The sequence below is a fragment of the Caloenas nicobarica genome, chromosome 3 (genome assembly GCF_036013445.1).
Source record: "Caloenas nicobarica isolate bCalNic1 chromosome 3, bCalNic1.hap1, whole genome shotgun sequence".
NCBI lineage: Eukaryota > Metazoa > Chordata > Aves > Columbiformes > Columbidae > Caloenas > Caloenas nicobarica.
The window spans coordinates 23,401,173-23,418,691 of NC_088247.1; the positions used below are offsets into that span (position 1 = coordinate 23,401,173).

General features: G+C 35.4%; 1 protein-coding gene across 1 annotated transcript in view; it reads right to left on the reverse strand.

Moving 5' to 3' along the window:
• The window catches only part of CSMD1 (CUB and Sushi multiple domains 1), a 1,102,582-nt gene that overhangs the window by 23,467 nt on the left and 1,061,596 nt on the right, over nucleotides 1-17,519 (reverse strand). Inside the window, 8 exon segments of the mRNA XM_065633007.1 lie at nucleotides 1,418-1,491; nucleotides 3,102-3,275; nucleotides 4,204-4,377; nucleotides 5,678-5,857; nucleotides 7,060-7,236; nucleotides 7,820-8,002; nucleotides 11,072-11,245; nucleotides 13,680-13,868. Coding sequence (XP_065489079.1) covers nucleotides 1,418-1,491; nucleotides 3,102-3,275; nucleotides 4,204-4,377; nucleotides 5,678-5,857; nucleotides 7,060-7,236; nucleotides 7,820-8,002; nucleotides 11,072-11,245; nucleotides 13,680-13,868 — 1,325 coding nt within the window.

Here is a 17,519-nt window from a genome sequence, read left to right on the forward strand (position 1 = left end):
TCTTGCTTTTTGTGAAATTGCCAGTTCTGGTATCAGTAAGTGATGATGAGCTGCAGATCTTACCTCACTGATCCAAATGTCTAAGCAAACAAATAATGTCTAGGTTCAGAGCTATATTTCTTTCTCATTTTACAGGTGAAAGTAAAAAAAAAAGGCAGTGTACTCTTTGTATAACACTTGGATGAAAAACAATGGAGACATTCCTAACAGTCACAAACAGGAAGGCCCACTAATCACATATATTTTTTAAAAATAATCTACTTCACCAGTAATTGGAGAGAAGTCTAAATCGTGTTGTACCAGATAGTGATCTGAGAGTGAAAGCACATACTTGAGAAATATGAAATACAGAACAGATGAAGACCTACTATATCTAGAGGTCAGTGAGTAGAGAAAATTGGGCTTCATGTTCAACAGAAATTAGAGCAGTCCAGTACAACTCTGGTATTAAAGACAACTTGGAAGGCAGATAAAAGGAGGATATTAAAAAAAATCAATTTAGGTGCAAAGGTTAGAGTTGTTTTTGAAGTGATGATGGAGAGAGGTACAGGGACAAGATGAGACAACAGACAGAAAGGCAACTGCACAGCAATGACAGGCACCACAACTGCAGTAGAGGGAAGGTACAAATAACCAGAGGAACTTACAGAAATAATTTTTGAAAAAGTTCTACTAACTCGATCGTAATACCATGTGGCATACTTCCCTATGTTCCAAAATAAGCAGGAAACCCAAACAGAACCTATTTTAGAATTTAATCACAAATACTTATACCTATCCACATGAGGTTATTCGATCTATATAATGATTGTGGATTGGGCACTGTTGCATCTACTTTTATTTCTTCAGTCACTTTTCTGGCTGTCACTTGGTGAACTAATAAACTATGAGGAATCTGGAAATTATAGAGAGGACACTCATCACAGAGAACCTGGATCCAACACACAGAATAATTTCATCTTCTCTGACTGAATAAAATGTAACATGAATTGCTAATTTACTAAAGCCACTTGCTGACTTTTTTGTCAAGGACTACATGGCCTTTGGATCAGACAGGTCCTTGGTTGTTAGGTTACTTACTGACTATTCATCAATGTATGAAAGAATTATGATCATCAAGAAAAGTAATTATATCATGTCATATCATATTAGGTAGTCAATTTACAAATAGTCCTCCCTACTGAAGTCTCCTAAAGGATTTAACACATGATATATTGCAAGGTGAGGAGTTCTTTCTTTAAGCTACTTTTTTTTTTAAAAAAAAAAAGGTTAGAATGAAGCAGGAGTTTTTATTAAAAAGTAGCAGAAATTTCCTAAAATTTACATCAGACATTTAAGCCTACAGATAATTTAATGTATTTGTAATTATTAAATGCATCTTCATTTTAGAAAGCTAATAAATAAAAGAAAGAATTACCTCATAACCTCTGGAACTGTTTTGTATTCCAAAATGTGGAGTACCAGGGTCTGTACATGTATTGTGCGCTGGATCTAATGTAAAATGTGAAACACAACAGTTATTATTATACTATGGAAATAACAACTCCAGAACCGTTTGCAAAGGTTAGGTCATTTCATCACTGTCTAGTGATGACAAGAACTGAATTTTTAATGAAACGTGTATTTCTGTGCATTACATTTGTACTTCCAATTAAATTTCCAGGATAGATCACAGTATGTTGTTTCAATACATTGCCATTATTTAAGGGTATTTTTTGCAGGTATCTTTGGCGGTGTAGACTTTATAGACTCAGGACTGGATTATTTTTTGCAAAGCTTATCCTTTTGAATCTTTTCTAATACATAGTATGTCCCACTATTCACAATGCAGAGTGGACATACAGGGAAATCTTTCTTCTTCTTTCCCAACAGTTGCAGTTTACTGATTAAGTTAGATTTCTAAAAAAAAAACCCAAACAAATAAAAACCAACTAAAACAAAGAAACCAAAACAAATGAATACCAACCAAACAAAAACCAACAAAAAAACCCCAAACCCAACCTGCCTTCTTGTAGCAAGTAAAATACTTTTGATAATTTTTTTTATATGTCACTAAAGAAACAAAAGTTTCAAATGGACTACTACCTCACTTGTTGCTGAAGAATGAAAAAACAGTCCCCCCACAAAAAAGGTATGCCACCAGAATATAACTGTTAATATATTATGTTATGCAAAATATAAATAGAAATGTCATTATGACATTTTCAAATTTAATTCTTCAAAGTAGGCCTGAAATTTAGCTTTTGAAACCTTTTTGCCTCTGTTACAAAACACAGATAAAGTATGGATTGTCCAGTTCATAAAAAATATGGGCAGAAGGAGTTTTGAATTCATATCAAAGACTTGTATTGAGGCTTAATGGCCTAATTTAGAAATACAGGCTGCTTTCAATAATTAAGCTTACCATCTTTGCCCAGGGTGCCCACCCCAGCTCTTCCATATAGCCAAAGTCTCAGTCAGAGCAAAATATGTAAATGGGCTGCAGTCTATATCTGAATGTGTTTGATTAGAAAGATCACCCCAAGTCACCCCACGTTGGATCAAATTCTGATGCCAATTTTACAGGTGACCAGTATTTCTCTCAGTTAGTCTGACTATGTAACATGCTAAAAGCCTATCAGTCAAAGAGAAACTGATAGTACTTGGCAGTTTATCAGAATTTCAAAAGATCAGACCCAGCACGCTTCATCCTTTTGAGCTGTACAAGCCACTTTCAAAAAGTCCAAATATCTTTTTGATTTAGGATTGATTCTGACAAATGCCTTTAACTCTCCAGTGACAGAATCTGGTCTTTAATCTGTCAAAGTCTTCTGTGTATCTAAAAGATTCTAAAAATAGATGGAACAAACTTATGTGCTTGCACTTATTGACATTCCGCATTTCCAGCAGACAAGCAATCATGTAAATTTACAAATGACTTCATATGTGATTGTGTTTATCCTAAAATTTTTATGCTCAAAATGTAACCTTATTTATATAGTTCTTTTTATATTACACAGACGTTTTCTATATTTGGAAAGCTAATTGCTAGATTTAAGATAGTGTAATAGTTTATCAAGAACATTCTCAGTAGAAATAGCACAAGTAGTGGCAGTTATTACCAATACATGTTGGCTGAATTCCACTCCAAGTACCATCTGCTTGACAGAATCTTCTTGAAGAGCCTATCAGAATAAAAGGGGGTCTGCACTGAAAGCTAACTTCAGATCTGTAGGTGAAACTTTTTCCATGGAGGCGTCCTTCTGCTGGAGTACCAGGATCACCACAAAACACAGCTAATAAATACAAAAGAAAAAGAAAAACTTATTATAAACTGCACATGCTTCAAGTAAAGTATTCTACCTTGTTTTATGTGCAAGTGAGGCATACTGAATAGGAGTGCAAATGCTGTTCATTTATCTGTGTAGGATTGTAGCTTAGATAGATTCTGGACAGCAATTTAAAATTGATTGTCACTGTTATAGTTATTATAAGCATAAAACTTGACCTGGAAAAATAGACCTTTTAATTGAGACACTTAAATGCTGATTAGATTTGGATGACAAAGTAATATCAGAGTAGACAATGCTATACTGTAGTGCTTAAAAATGTATCCAATTTTCACATCAGTCAGCCTAAGATGAGTAGGCTGGAAAATGTTACCCTAATTAAGTAAAAGAAAAAATGTTTTTCAGAGTCCTGACAAGATTTCAGGCGCTGAAAACAGTGAGTTGACAGATTTAGAAGCAGCTGAAAACCAAATACAAACAAGATATGAGAGTATGTACTTCACGAAAGCAAAAAGAATTTAGAAAGGAGAGCAAGGCTATGAGCTTAAGGGTTAGGATCCTTGTTTTCACCTGTGAACGGAAATGGAAACAGGGAAGAAAAAAGGAAAAGTATAAGGGAAAATTTTAACCATGCTTATCACAAGTGAAATTCAGAACATGCAAAAAGATTATCAGTAAGGTAAATGGTGATGGGTCCAATTAGGTAATAAGAAGTGGAAGTGAATTTTGGGGAAAGGAAGAAAAACATGACCTTAAACAGGTACAACCACTTGATTTCATAAGATACCCTTCTTGGAAGGAGAGAATCCTGCAGTAATCCATATATTATGTGATCTAGTTGAGATGTTTTTAAACTGTGAGAAACTGACTGTGACCCAAGAGAACTGATTGTAGATGTGGTAAAGTCCAACACAAATGTACTCTGAAAACTTACGCAAACATTGAGGAATGTCTCCTCGCCAAGTTCCTCGACCCTCACAGGAGAGAATAGCTGTTTTAGATAGCTGATAGCCTTCTGCACAGCTGTAACTCACACTGGCCCCCCAGCGATAATCAGATCCTTCCACTTTCCCATAGAGAACTGGTGGAGGGGGGCCACAGGTAATAGCTGTGTCACAACCAAAAAAAAAAAGTTACAATTTCAAGACTTTATAGGGTTCAGGACAATGCAACATAATATCTATTCATACTTTTGAAACTAAAAAAAAAATATTTCATGCTGTTCATTTTCAACAAAGCATTTTTGTGTTGAAAAAGCAGCCTGTAATAGGCAGAAAACCAATTCAATACAAAAATACCACCTCTAGGTTTAGGAAGTCCCTGATGTCTAGGTCACTGGAAGCCAGAAGAGTACATAGCTTACCTCATTTTGAATCTTTTCCCTGCATATTCATTACTGATCATTGTTGGCAACAGGCTACTGAGCTGAAGTTTTCAGTAAATATTATTTATTTCAATAAATATGTTTCTATGATTCTATGAATCTAAATATTTTCATTTTATTTTAAACTATTTTTGCAGCACTACTTAAAGCCTTTAATATGACTTTTCTCATTCATCTGCTCATTTTCTAAGGCTTTCAGCACACAATGGACATTGACTTTAGTGGTAATTAGTGGCTAAGACTCTTTAAAACTATTCTGATTTTTTCCAGCTTCTCTAAGTGTGCACAAGATCCGGAATGACCAAGATTACATTTACACCTCAGTTCTTTCAGCAAAGAGCATTACCATAAAATCACTTGGTATTTTTACAACAGAAAATGTAGTCTGTCAAATCTATATGACAAAATTTAATTAGTAGGCTAGACTTAGGTGCTAGGTGAGTTGGCAGTCTAGACCTTTCATAAGCAGAAGATGCTGTTAAATTTAGTCTCTGAGCTGCTGCAGTAGTGCTAACAATTTTGACCAGGCTGCCTAATTTGCCTTTCAGTCTGGTCTCCGCTATGACCTTTACATTAGCACTTGTAATTAGATATTTGTGAAGCACCTTTTTTGGCTATTTATGATGACTTCACTACTGCAACAAGGGAATATCTTACAGAAAGTTTGGTTTGCAAAATCCCTTCACAGAATTTTGGCCATCTAATCCAAGATAAAAGGGCCCAAAAAGGAAAATGAGTACTTCATTCCTAGCATTTTAAATGGAACATTCTGACAATCTTCATTGCAGAGTGATTTTGTTCTACTGTAGTCATTAATGTTGCTATTCTGACTTTTACCACAGCATATGTGCAAAATAAATATAAATTTTACACAAGTACTTATCTAAATAATTTAGTTACATTTCCATCTTAATTTTCCCAGAGAATGTTTTGACATTATTTTTATAAATAAATGCACTGATTAGTGAATTTCACATATAGTATCAAAACAATATTTGTAAAATATTCAAGTTCAAAAGCACACCTTTGCAAATTGGTTTACTCTGGTTCCAAGTGCTGTCTTTCATACAACGTATGGTAGATGAACTGGGAGGCTCCATCAGGTATCCTGGATTGCACTGATAGCTGACTGTCTTATTAAAGGTAAAATCGCTTCCAAACTGAATGCCATTTGCTAATGCACCTGGATCTCCACAACTGATCACTAGTGAGGAAAAGAAAAAAAAGGATATTTTTTCAATAAGCATGTAATGAAACATTGAACTAATGTCCTTTCTCTTTAGTATACAAAACAAGAAAATTTTTGATCAATATATTTCAGACAAAATCAAAACATAATCTTTAATTTTTAGCTAAAAAGTCATAATTTTGAGGCATTGCAATAGCATGGGCTGAATATAGTGTTCCTTAGACACACTAGCTTAAGCTGGTACACTCTACTACTACTTCAAACTGTTATGTTGGTGATAGTTCTGACAGGATTTTTTCCTTCCTTTATACTGGGATCTTTGTCACATTACACCTCACGTTGATGGTGCAATGCAATTCCAGCAAAGTTATGAAATTCCTCTTTTTGTTGTTGTTGTTGTTGTTGTTGTTGTATCCCTGTACTGATGTACTGTCAGGCTGGCCTTGCCAGTGAGGCCACTGGCCCTGCTGGCCTTGCAGCACTCCTCTGCTCTCTACTCACTTTCCCTGATAGAGTAGCCCAGTCTTGCTGCTCCCTGATTCTTGGTCCTTAGCAGAATGGTTATTGCTCAGAGCTGACTCATTCGGCTCACAATAAAAACTGGCACAGTAATGTGTCCAATTAGGCAAAATCTCATTTAGAACTATGAGAACTTTCATGCTCTATACATGGAGCATTCTGACAATCTTCATTGCAGAGTGATTTTGTTCTACTGTAGTCATTAATGTTGCTATTCTGACTGATATTTTACCACAGCATATGTGCAAAATAAATACAAATTCCACACAAGTACTTATCTAAATAATTTAGTTACGTTTCCATGTTAATTTTCCCAGAAAATGTTTTGACACTTTTTTTTTTTTAATTAAGGCACTGAAACCCAAAAACACACAAAACCCAAAAAACCAAACCCACCACAACCAATGGAACCTCTAGAGGAACATATGTTCTTAGGAATAATGTATTTTCTATGTTGACATTCATGAGGTAAACAAATAAAGAAAAATTACCCATGTATCCATCTTAAAAAGATAGTTCTGAAAACATCTAGCATGTGTAAAAATGGCCTCTACTTTAGACACATAGAGTATTTATGTATTACAAGACAGATGAGAGGGGAAAAAGTGTTATTTTATCTAACAAAAGAATCGTTTTCAGTAGGAAGGCTGGATGACTTATTACTTTAAAGCTTTAAAGGAATAAAGTTTATTTCTGACCTGTGCAGTCTGGAGCAGTGCCAGTCCATGTCCCATTAGCAGTACAATGTCTAGTAGTTAGCCCTGAAGTTTTGTAACCTTCCCAGCAGGCATAAATGACTGAGCTGGAGAATAATATTCCATCAGTGTATATTATCATACCATTGGCTGGAGTCCCAGGGTTCCCACAAGATACAGCTGTGAAGAAAAGTTTAGAAAAATCAATATGTCATGATAGGTGACTAAAAAAAACCCCAAACCAGCTAGGTCAGTAGCCCATCTTTAAAAAAGCTGTAGCAAGTTTTACTATTAATAAGAAAATGTTTAATAGGTATATCTTAATAACTTATTTCTCTTTCTTAATATGATCATTTTACTTGATTTTTTTTTTCCAATTGCTGATTCAGATAGCTTTCACTGCTTGTTCTGCTCCACCCAATATGGTCACTGGAGACAATAAAGCTCATTCAGAAATTTCTGACAGACCTGTGCCTCTGTTTTGCCTCTTGTTTTTTTAATCATAGGAAACTATGATCTTCCTGTCCATTTCATTTTCCAATCAAGAAAAGAACAGATATTCTGTATTGGCCTCCATATCTTCTGGGCATTTGTAGTTATACATTAAGGCAATGATTACGTTTCAGCTTCATACATCTGAGATTTCTACAGAGCAATATGAAAATGGGTTTCTGGCACAGAATTTCTTTTTAATTAAAGAATAAAATGTCATTAGCAAATGTCATTCAATGTTGTCAAAAACGCTGATGATATTAATACCTACCTTCACACACAGGCTGTACACCTGACCAGGAACCATTAAGCAGGCATGTTCGTTCTGCAGATCCTCTCAGCTGATAACCCATTTCACATGAGAAACGTAGCAGACTTTTTATTTTGAACTCATCCCCTAGTCTAGACCCATGAGCTGGTACTCCTGGATCGTCACAATAGCCAGGATTATTTCCTGTAAAACACAAGAGAGCAGAATTACTGGCACAGATGTTATGTGCAAATGTAGTGGTAGTGACAGTACTCTCGTGCAAATAATAGTACTAACTGCATTGTTTCTGATATAATTAATCACTTTTCTTCTAGTGTGAGGGCATGAAACCAAAGCCAAAGAGGAAAATAATGTCTTTTTAGCCTACTTCTTATCTCAAACCTATATAGACCTAAACAGAGACTATGATACAAATAAAATATAAAATATAATTGTGAACCTGTCCCTGTCAGTTTTTCTCAGTTCAACTAATTTGTTGTTTTTTTGACATAAATAATGTTTTCTACACATTGTATTTCATTGTTCAACTTCTCTGCTAGTAATAACGTCTAATAACAAACATTAGATACCAGTAAGAGTGAGGAAAACCTCATTCAAGTTTCTTGAGAAATATATTTAATTTACATATATTCACAGAAAAGACTAAATGGTACTTGGACCCCTGTGCCTGTCAAGAATGAAAAGGACACCTCATAATTTTCCTTATCCTTTAAATTAGTATGCAAGTATTGGTTACAATTTTTAAAGGGAAAGAAAGTACTGCAAAACAGACCTCTCAAACATGTCCTCATATATCTAATGAACCAGTCGACTGCCTTATCAGATAAAACGGCTGCTAGAGGAAATGCTACCCAAGATGGTCAAGGAAGTATGGTCTCAGTATCAACAATTTATTATAAGTTTTGACATAAAATTGTGTCTTTCCTAAATCCCTCTGTGTCTAATTTGTGGTTCATAGCAACATTATCCTTTGTTCTCCATTTTTAAATTGTACATCTAGAGTGAATTTCTATTAAAACTATGTTGCTTTTGTTGTTGTTGTTGTTTCCAAAATATGCATAAATAATTCCATAGGTGGAAGTCTGTATCTTCTTACATAGGTTTTTCATCATAGGCATACCTCTCAGACGAAGGACAATATCATGAATAAAAGAATAACAATAGCAAAATGTTGAGAAAACCAAACTTTTATTTCAGAAGTGAAAATTTTCTAAAGTTGGAAAGTATGATTATGTATGTGGCATAAGGTTTCAGTATAGCAAGTTTGATACAGACACTTCGGATACAATCAGTGCTCCTGGGAATTTAGAGAGGTCCTAGATGACTGGAAGCTGTCGAACATCCCAATCTACAAGAAGGGCTACAGGAATGACCCTGGCAACAACAGGCCTGTCAGCCTCGCTTCTGGGCCTGGCAAAATCATGGAGAAGGTTATTCTGGGAGTTATTGAAAAACATCTGCATGACAACGCAGTCATTGGTCCCAGACAGCATGGGTTCATGAGAGGAAGTCCTGCTTAAAAAACTTAATTTCTTTCTATGACAAGGTTACCCACCTAGTTAACCAAGGGAAGCCTGTCGATGTGTTACTTTTGGTTTCAGTAAAGGTTTTGGTACTGTCTCTCACAGTATCCTCCTGGACAACATATCCAGCATCCAGCTGGATAAACACACCATGCAGTGGGTGAGCAATTGGCTGATGGGCTGGATTCAAAGGGTTCTAGTAAATGGGGTTATGTCAGGCTGGCGACCAGTCACTAGTGGGTTTCCGCAGGGATCCGTCTTAGAGCCAGCGCTCTTCAATGTCTTCATAAATTACTTAGATGCAGGACTTGAGGAAATACTAAGTTTGCTGATGACACTAAACTGGGAGGAGCTGTTGACACTCTTGAGGGCAGAGAGGCCTGCAGAGGGATCTGGACAAATTGGAGAACTGGGCAATCACCAACCACATGAAGTTCAACAAGGGCAAGTGCCAGATTTTGCACCTGGGACATGGCAACCCTGGCTGTACATACAGACTGAGGGATGAGATGCTGGAAAGTAGCTCTGTGGAGAGGGATCTGGAGGTTCTGGTCTACAGCAAGCTGAACATGAGCCGACAGTGTGCCCTGGCAGCCAAGAGGGCCCCCGTGTCCTGGGGTGCATCAAGCACACCATTGCCAGCCAGGCGAGGGAGGTGATTGTCCTGGTCTGCTCTGCACTGGTGTGGCCTCACCTGGAGCACTGTGTGCAGTTCTGGGCACCACAGGATAAAATGGATATAAAGCTACTGGAGAGTATCCAGAAGAGGGCTACGAAGTTGGTGAAGGGTCTGGTGGGGATGCTGTATGAGGAGTGGCTAAAGTCACTTAGTTTGTTCAGCCCAGAGAAGAGGAGACTAAGAGGAGGCCTCATCATGGTCTACAGCTTCCTCAAAAGGGGAAGAGGAGGGGCAGGCACCGATCTCTTCTCTCTGGCGACCAATGACAGAACCCGAGGGAATGGTAGTGATCACAGCTCAGATTCAACTAGGGTATAAATGGAGCCTACTGGAGGCATTCTTTGTGTTGGTCTTCCTTGGAGCAGAGGGTTTGCATTGGAAGACTCTCCTTAGACTAGGATGCCATCTAAGGGAAGTTCCTAGATGACTGAGACACCTTGCCTTCTTGGTAAGTGATCTTCTGGGTACCCTTGAGAGTCCTTACTTTGTATGAGTGGGAAGATGAGCATTTTGAATCATCATTCTAGAGTTTTGGGATTCCTTGAGTCTGAATTGTCTGTGTAGTAATTGAATTCCTAACCAGTTTCTGAATCTGTGTTTCATAATGCTGTCAGAGTGCCGAATAATTTTTGATAAACCTCATTTCTATCTGGTTCTCTGCTAAACAATTCTGGTCAGAATAAAGTCTCTTTGGAGCTTGTTACCTGTTTAAACTGATTTTTGGAATGCCTCTGTGACAGCCAACTAGTAACCTTTGCTGTGGTGGGTTTTAATCAACATTTTCCTATGTGACAAACTTTGTTTACATAAAACATTGTTTGTGAAGATAAAATTTTAAATTCATCCTATTTAAGCAGAACTCCATTCAAGTTTTAAATAGCATTTTGTGGCTTCTATATACTGCAGTATACAACTATACCATCTAGCTGAGCAGTAAAGTTACAAACTAATAATAAAGAGAATGAGAAAGCATATGAGAACATTTTGCTTGAGAATAACCTTATTCATGTAATTAAAAGGTGACATTCAGACGATGGTTGGTACAAGTACCTGAACAGTGAGGGAGAGTTCCACTCCAGTGGCTATCTTCTTGGCACTCTCTAGTAGAATTTCCTATAAGCTTTCGACCCACTGTGCAAGAATAGTGAATTACGGAGCCATATGTAAATTTGTTTCCTGAAAGAACTGCATTAGCAGGTACCCCAGGATGTCCACAAGAAATAGCTAACAGAGGAAAAAGCACAATATTATCAGGTGTTTTCATGCCACAAAAAAGTCCTGCTACAACCTTTAAATATGAGACTAGTTCCACACAACACAAACTTCTGTTAGGATTTCAACTCTATCATAGGTGATTTACTGGTTGGTTGTAAGTTTAGACATAAAACTACATGTAAAACTAACCTATCTAGTTTAGTCTTTCCCTGAAAATACGCAGAATACTCTTTGCTCATGACACATTATTTCTGTTAAGGCTGGGAAGGAAGAAATAATGTCGTAATGTGTGCGTATATTACAGATACCATAATGGTAAGTAGCCTTATCATATCTATAAAATAACGAGATGCAGTTTAGGCAGTATAAAGAAATTTTTAAAAGCTTAATCTGTAGTAGTATTATAACAATGTGTTGCACTAAAACGAGCAAAAGGAAAATGTATTACTGATAATTTTGTAAATTATGAATCATATTTGTACTTGAGTTAATGTTTACATTTTGTTTGAGAAAAAAATCAGATAAACTGGGTGATCAGAGTTTTTGGAAGAAAATCATAAGTGGATCACCTTAATGTGGCTGTATGATGATTGTCACAAGTAGCATGAAATTTTCCTATTTTATGGAGAAGAAAAGAAGCATTCATTTTTAAGCAATGACACTCATAGGTATTGCCCTGCATATAAAAAAGTAGTGTCTTTCTGTTTTTTTCACTCTTGTGTCCAATTTGGGTTCAAACTTTATCTCACCTGCCTCTCCAAGCACTTTGCCCTACCACCAAAAGCAATCTTAATGCTTGAAAATGAGAGATTATCACTGATAACCTTTGAAAATTACATATCTTTCATAGCACTTGAAAAGACTCTGACTGACTTAATCTGTTAATAGATAAACAGATCTTTCTCAAAAAGAGACCTAGTCATTTCACTGTTTTTTTCTTGGGGGAAAGGATGTTAAATATGTCATGGTGATATTTAGGATTCAGATAGTGTTACAGTACGCCAGCAGCAAATTAGCAGAAGCTAATCCAGTAGGAGACTGAGGAATGTAGGCACCTCCCAGAATAATTCGAAAGTTCCTACAGCTTCAAACAATAGTCCCCAGAGCAAGGTCAGGAATCCCTATTTGAGGGGATGGACACAAATGACTTTCCTTGAGCACTGCCTAAAAACAAAAAGCCATGTAAGTGCTGTCAAACTTCCAAAACACTTTATGTGGAAAAATGGGTAGCTAATCTAGGCGATTTAGGTTCCTCATCTTCTTTTTTCCCCTTGCATAAGAAGTGCCCCTTCACACTGAGACCCCAGGTCTGGCAGTAGGAAGGGATCACCAATAGAATTTGGCCATGGACTTTCAGAATGTTTCTTTTCTAAGATACAAAAAGTGAGGCTTATGCTTGCATCAGGAAAATATTCTTGTCAAATGAACAATTTTATGCATGTATTTTGTATTGAAAAGGCTGCATTTTGTTCAATTATTTTATTACTGAATTGTAAATAAATGCAGTTTTCAGATTATTGTTCTTATTGACAGATATTGAAACCTCACATTGTTGTGAAAATCAAAACAAGACTGCTTGAGTCATGTGGGTATTAGATACAAAGTAGCAGGAAGAAAGCAAACATTAAAAAAGAAACAAATTCACTAGTTATATTTATTTAACTGATTGGTCTGTAAGTATAAATTCATAAAATAAATCATTTAAATAAACAAACATAATTCTGTAGAGCAAAAACTTTAAAATCATCTGATGTGTTTGCAAATTAAAGTATACTTTCATTTCGTTATTTCCTATAATTGCATTGTAATTCAGAAATCTAACGTCAGAAAATTAATAGTGATCAGAGAAGAAAAATATCTCAGAGGAAAATGAAAGTCAGCCAAACTGTTATTTTGTAGAGATCTGAAGCTCACTGAACTGGTTATAGGAAACAGCAGAAGATTTCCTCCCTCTCCAAGGGAAACAGTGATGGAGGAAGTATGAAGTGACGGTATAAAAAGATCACCTTGAGCAAAATTTTCTTATGTAGCATTTCATGGATTTGTTCTTAGATATACACTTCATACTTTTTAAAAAAAAAAAAAAATCTGCAATAGGCATTAATGGTCTTAGGCTATCTATCTGAATTATACCATATAAATAATAACTTTAGATTTCTCTAGCTGTTTTCAGATATCTTAATAGTACACCTAAAGGAGAAATTATTTTTAACTTTCTGGCATTTGAAATAATAGCTCCATAGTTCCCTCTAAACTCATTTAAATAATGACAAGTTGCAGAGAGCTTGTCTTAATGTTTTCTTACTGAGCTGTACAATTTGCAATATGTCAATCCTAAAGTCCATTTTTGTTCCTCAAGAGATGGCTACACTTTTTTTTGGTCTATCATGGCTAAAAATCACACACTACTCTTTAATGTTAATAAAACTGAATGAATACTTACACAAACACTTTGGTAGTGATCTATCCCATAAGCCATTAGCTTTACAGGTCAAAGCAGATGAACCCAATAGATAAAAGCCCTTCTTGCAGTGGTATGCCACACTTGTTCCGTATTTGAAACTTTCAGGATAATTCTGCTGTCCATGCCGAACTGCATTTTCCACAAAGCCGGGATCAGAACAGTTCACCACTGTAAGACAAATGGTGTTCATCACTGATGCATAATAGAAATGTCATAAATAAAGACTAACACTGTTTTTTTTGTTCGTTTGCTAGTGGCTTATGACTGTAGTCCATGTGATATCCTTTGTGTTTTTTATTTCACTTAAATATCAGATATGTTGACTCTTAAGTAGGTCTCTAGATCCTCTTGCTTTGAAAATAATACTATGATTTTACTCCAGTTCTTGTAATAGTCTTGGACATACAAGAGAAATTGAAGGAATTTTTAATCGTTCTTTTGGTAGGCTTAGTTTGGTCTTCTATGTATTTTTTATGTGAAGGAAACCAAATAAAAATCAAACCAGTAGATAGTTTAAATAACACTTGAATTTTTTTTTAATTTCCTGTCATAAGAAAAATTGCTTCCAACATTAACAAGAACATTTTGTGCTATTATTATGCAGAACAGAAAAAGGAAGATTGCGAAAAATCAAATATTTGGTACTGGAGTGGGAATGAGGGTAAGCATGAAATGATTTTTCAGATAGCAGTTAGAAACCTAAAAAAATATGGGGTTTTGTCATGACTGTTCAGTTTTTGTATAAGGTAAATCCACCTTCCTCAGACCTTCGTTTCATACTCTGCAGTGCACATGATGGTTTGCTGGTAGAATATTATGATGAGACACTGAAGTCTCTATTGCAAACTCCCAATTTTGCTCTCTATTCATCTGAAAACTCTCTGAAAAGTTATAAATGCCTCCTCCACCCCTCTGATCTTCACTCTAAACAAAATGGTATAAATAAAAAAAATACTTAGAATATTGTTAGTTTTAGAAATTACAGTTCATCAAACAATGACAGGAATCTACCTTTCAAGTAGATCTAGTTCAAATTAATTTTCAAAAAAAAGAAACCAATGGAGAAGAATGTCAGATAGAATTATCTTTTTAGAGGTAAGATATATGGAGTCACTAATGCACTGGTTTTTATTCCTGAATCTTATTTTTTCAAAAGGTTAAGTTTTATTATACATATAATTTAAATTTACTGATTAGCTAATAGACTAGAACAAATCAGCTTTTGCAAATGTTTGTTCATTGAAAGGACATTTCATACAATCAGCTAAAAAGTATCAGCATTTTAAAGAAATATTAACATGCTAAAATGTTCGTGAAAAAACAGTTACGATTGTTTCTATTTCTCCTTCTCTTTCTCTTTTTATAGACATGATCTTAAAAGTATTAGATGTTCATTATTTCAATCATGCAATGGATTCTATACAAGTATATATCTGGGTCTAAAGAACATCCCATACAAATCCAAATTTTTCTTTCATAAAAATTATTTTAGAAGTAATATTTGCAGTTGGAGGGAGAAGGATAACACTCTTTGACATGAAGCAAACTTATTTGCCATCTACTGATTGTTATTTAAAGCACTGAAGATAAAATTACACACAGAAGAAAAATACTTGCTTTTATTTTTTTTTTTTCCTCTTGAAGTAGTAAAGTTACAAAGTCTCATGACTGAAACAATTCCCATTCTGTTTTATGGTGAATCCTACGAAATAATTCACTAAAGAAGTTACATTTAGCTTACATTATAAAAGTATAGTTTATATTTCATAGTACCAACAATTATTTAGACTTAGTTTTATAACCTTATAAATGTTATACATAAATCAGATATGAGCAGGTTACATAAATATGTGTTTATGCTGGGATTTAACTGACAGAAGCAAATACCATTTTACTCCCTGACTTCTTTTCTATCTCATAAAAGAGGGAAAAATGCAAAGTCCTAAAATCTGACTGCTTTTTGGAAGTTGTGAAAGATCTGGATATGGAAGACTGTGTCTCTGTGCTTGCATAAAAGAACTCTGAAAATTCCTGCTACTGGGGATTTGTATTTAAGAGTGTCATCAAGAGAAAATGCTTTTTTTCTTTTTACATTACACAAAAAATACATTTCATTCTTTGTAACTGCTTTTTTCCATTCTTACAAGTCATTGTCAACTGAGTCTAATTCTTTCACTGGCAATACTACTACCACTGTAGAACAGAGACACAGGTGAAAGTTTCTAAAACATACAGCACATTGACATGAAGCCCTATCAAAATATTCAGCTAGATGTGAATGAGCTTGTGTGTCTGTACTCACAGTGCAATTCTTTGTCAGAGAAACTAGCACAGCTCCCAGAAGCAATGCATACTGCATCCCAATTAACCCTGTTTTTTAGGCAATTAGATGTGGTGTAGTGCTGTGTAGATGATGCTGTAAAGCTTCTGCTTTTGGAAACAACCTGCATCCTCTGCATAGTTACAAGTTGCCTTGTACAAACATATATTTAAACTCAATCTCTCTACATATGTTTATGCTTTCCTTAACATTTGAAGCTAACTCTGTATCAATATGAAGTAAAGAATACCAGCACTTGTTCTCTGGCATGAGGCCAGTAGACAATGTCCATGTCTATGCTGTTGTGCTCTGCTACTCTCTAGACTCAAATGAATTTCTGAACTGCTCATCAAGAATGGACCTGCTGGCCATGCTAAACCCTGAACTATGCTTCAAACAATTCCTGTGGATGTGCTACTTGGTCCTAATGAAAAACTTTTTGGAGAAGCTTCTTAATCAGTAGAGGCAATTAAGTTCCCATGCCTAAGCACTGTATAGTTCAAACATATAGATTTAATTTCAAATGTAGAAGCTAATATTTCACAATCTGTCTATTTATCTAAAATTACTGTTATATGGTAATGCAGTTTTGATCCCTAACTTCACAGTAACACATTATCAGTATTGTGACCCATTATATCACAAATTGATGTCCAACGTTGCATGGAATATTTGTACTGGTGTAGCACTGAGCTTAGGTCTTCTGAGGCTTATGTCTATGCTCTAATAAGTACCCCATTTTGCAATGAAACTGCATACTGAAAAGTAACTACAGCAAATTAACACTTTTCTGCTCTACTGACATCTACCTATTTTAGCAGCCATTTTGATTACCAGGAAGAGTAGCTCTTTCATGAAATAAATTCTATGCAGATAAAAAAGTATGTAAGTTAATTGTCTGCATGATTGTAAAAATCCTCTGGAATAAAACCCCCAAAGACTCTAATAGTTCAAAAATGAATTAATATGAATTTAGAAATCATATTTAATACTTTTCTGTATTAGAAATCTTATCCTGATGCAACTAGGACTCCTTGCTGTACTCATATAAACCCACAGTACAGGTGCCTGTTTAGTAGCCTTCATTTAATATTATCCACATTTGTTTTAACTCAGTGGCTGAAATGAGAGCTTTGAAACAGAGATCTGAATTTATGTTCTTTATTAGGACGATGAGTTCCATACTGTTCAGATATATCACATTGTAATGAACACAAGACAGAGCTTTGATTCAACCTCACAAGACTGGAAGTTCTCTGTTGTGCTTCCAATGTTTAAAAGCACTATCTATTGCAAGAAAGTATATGTTTTACTGTACAATTCCTTGATTTTCAATGATCATAAGCTGTTATATATTATCAGATCTTTCAATTTAAAAAAAATATTTTATGTGTGCATTGAGCAGTGTATAGGTGTTGTTTTGGTGATCTACATTACTGTTTCAAGTCTGTCTGACTTTGTGTTTACTGACACAGATACACATGCAACCTAATTCCATT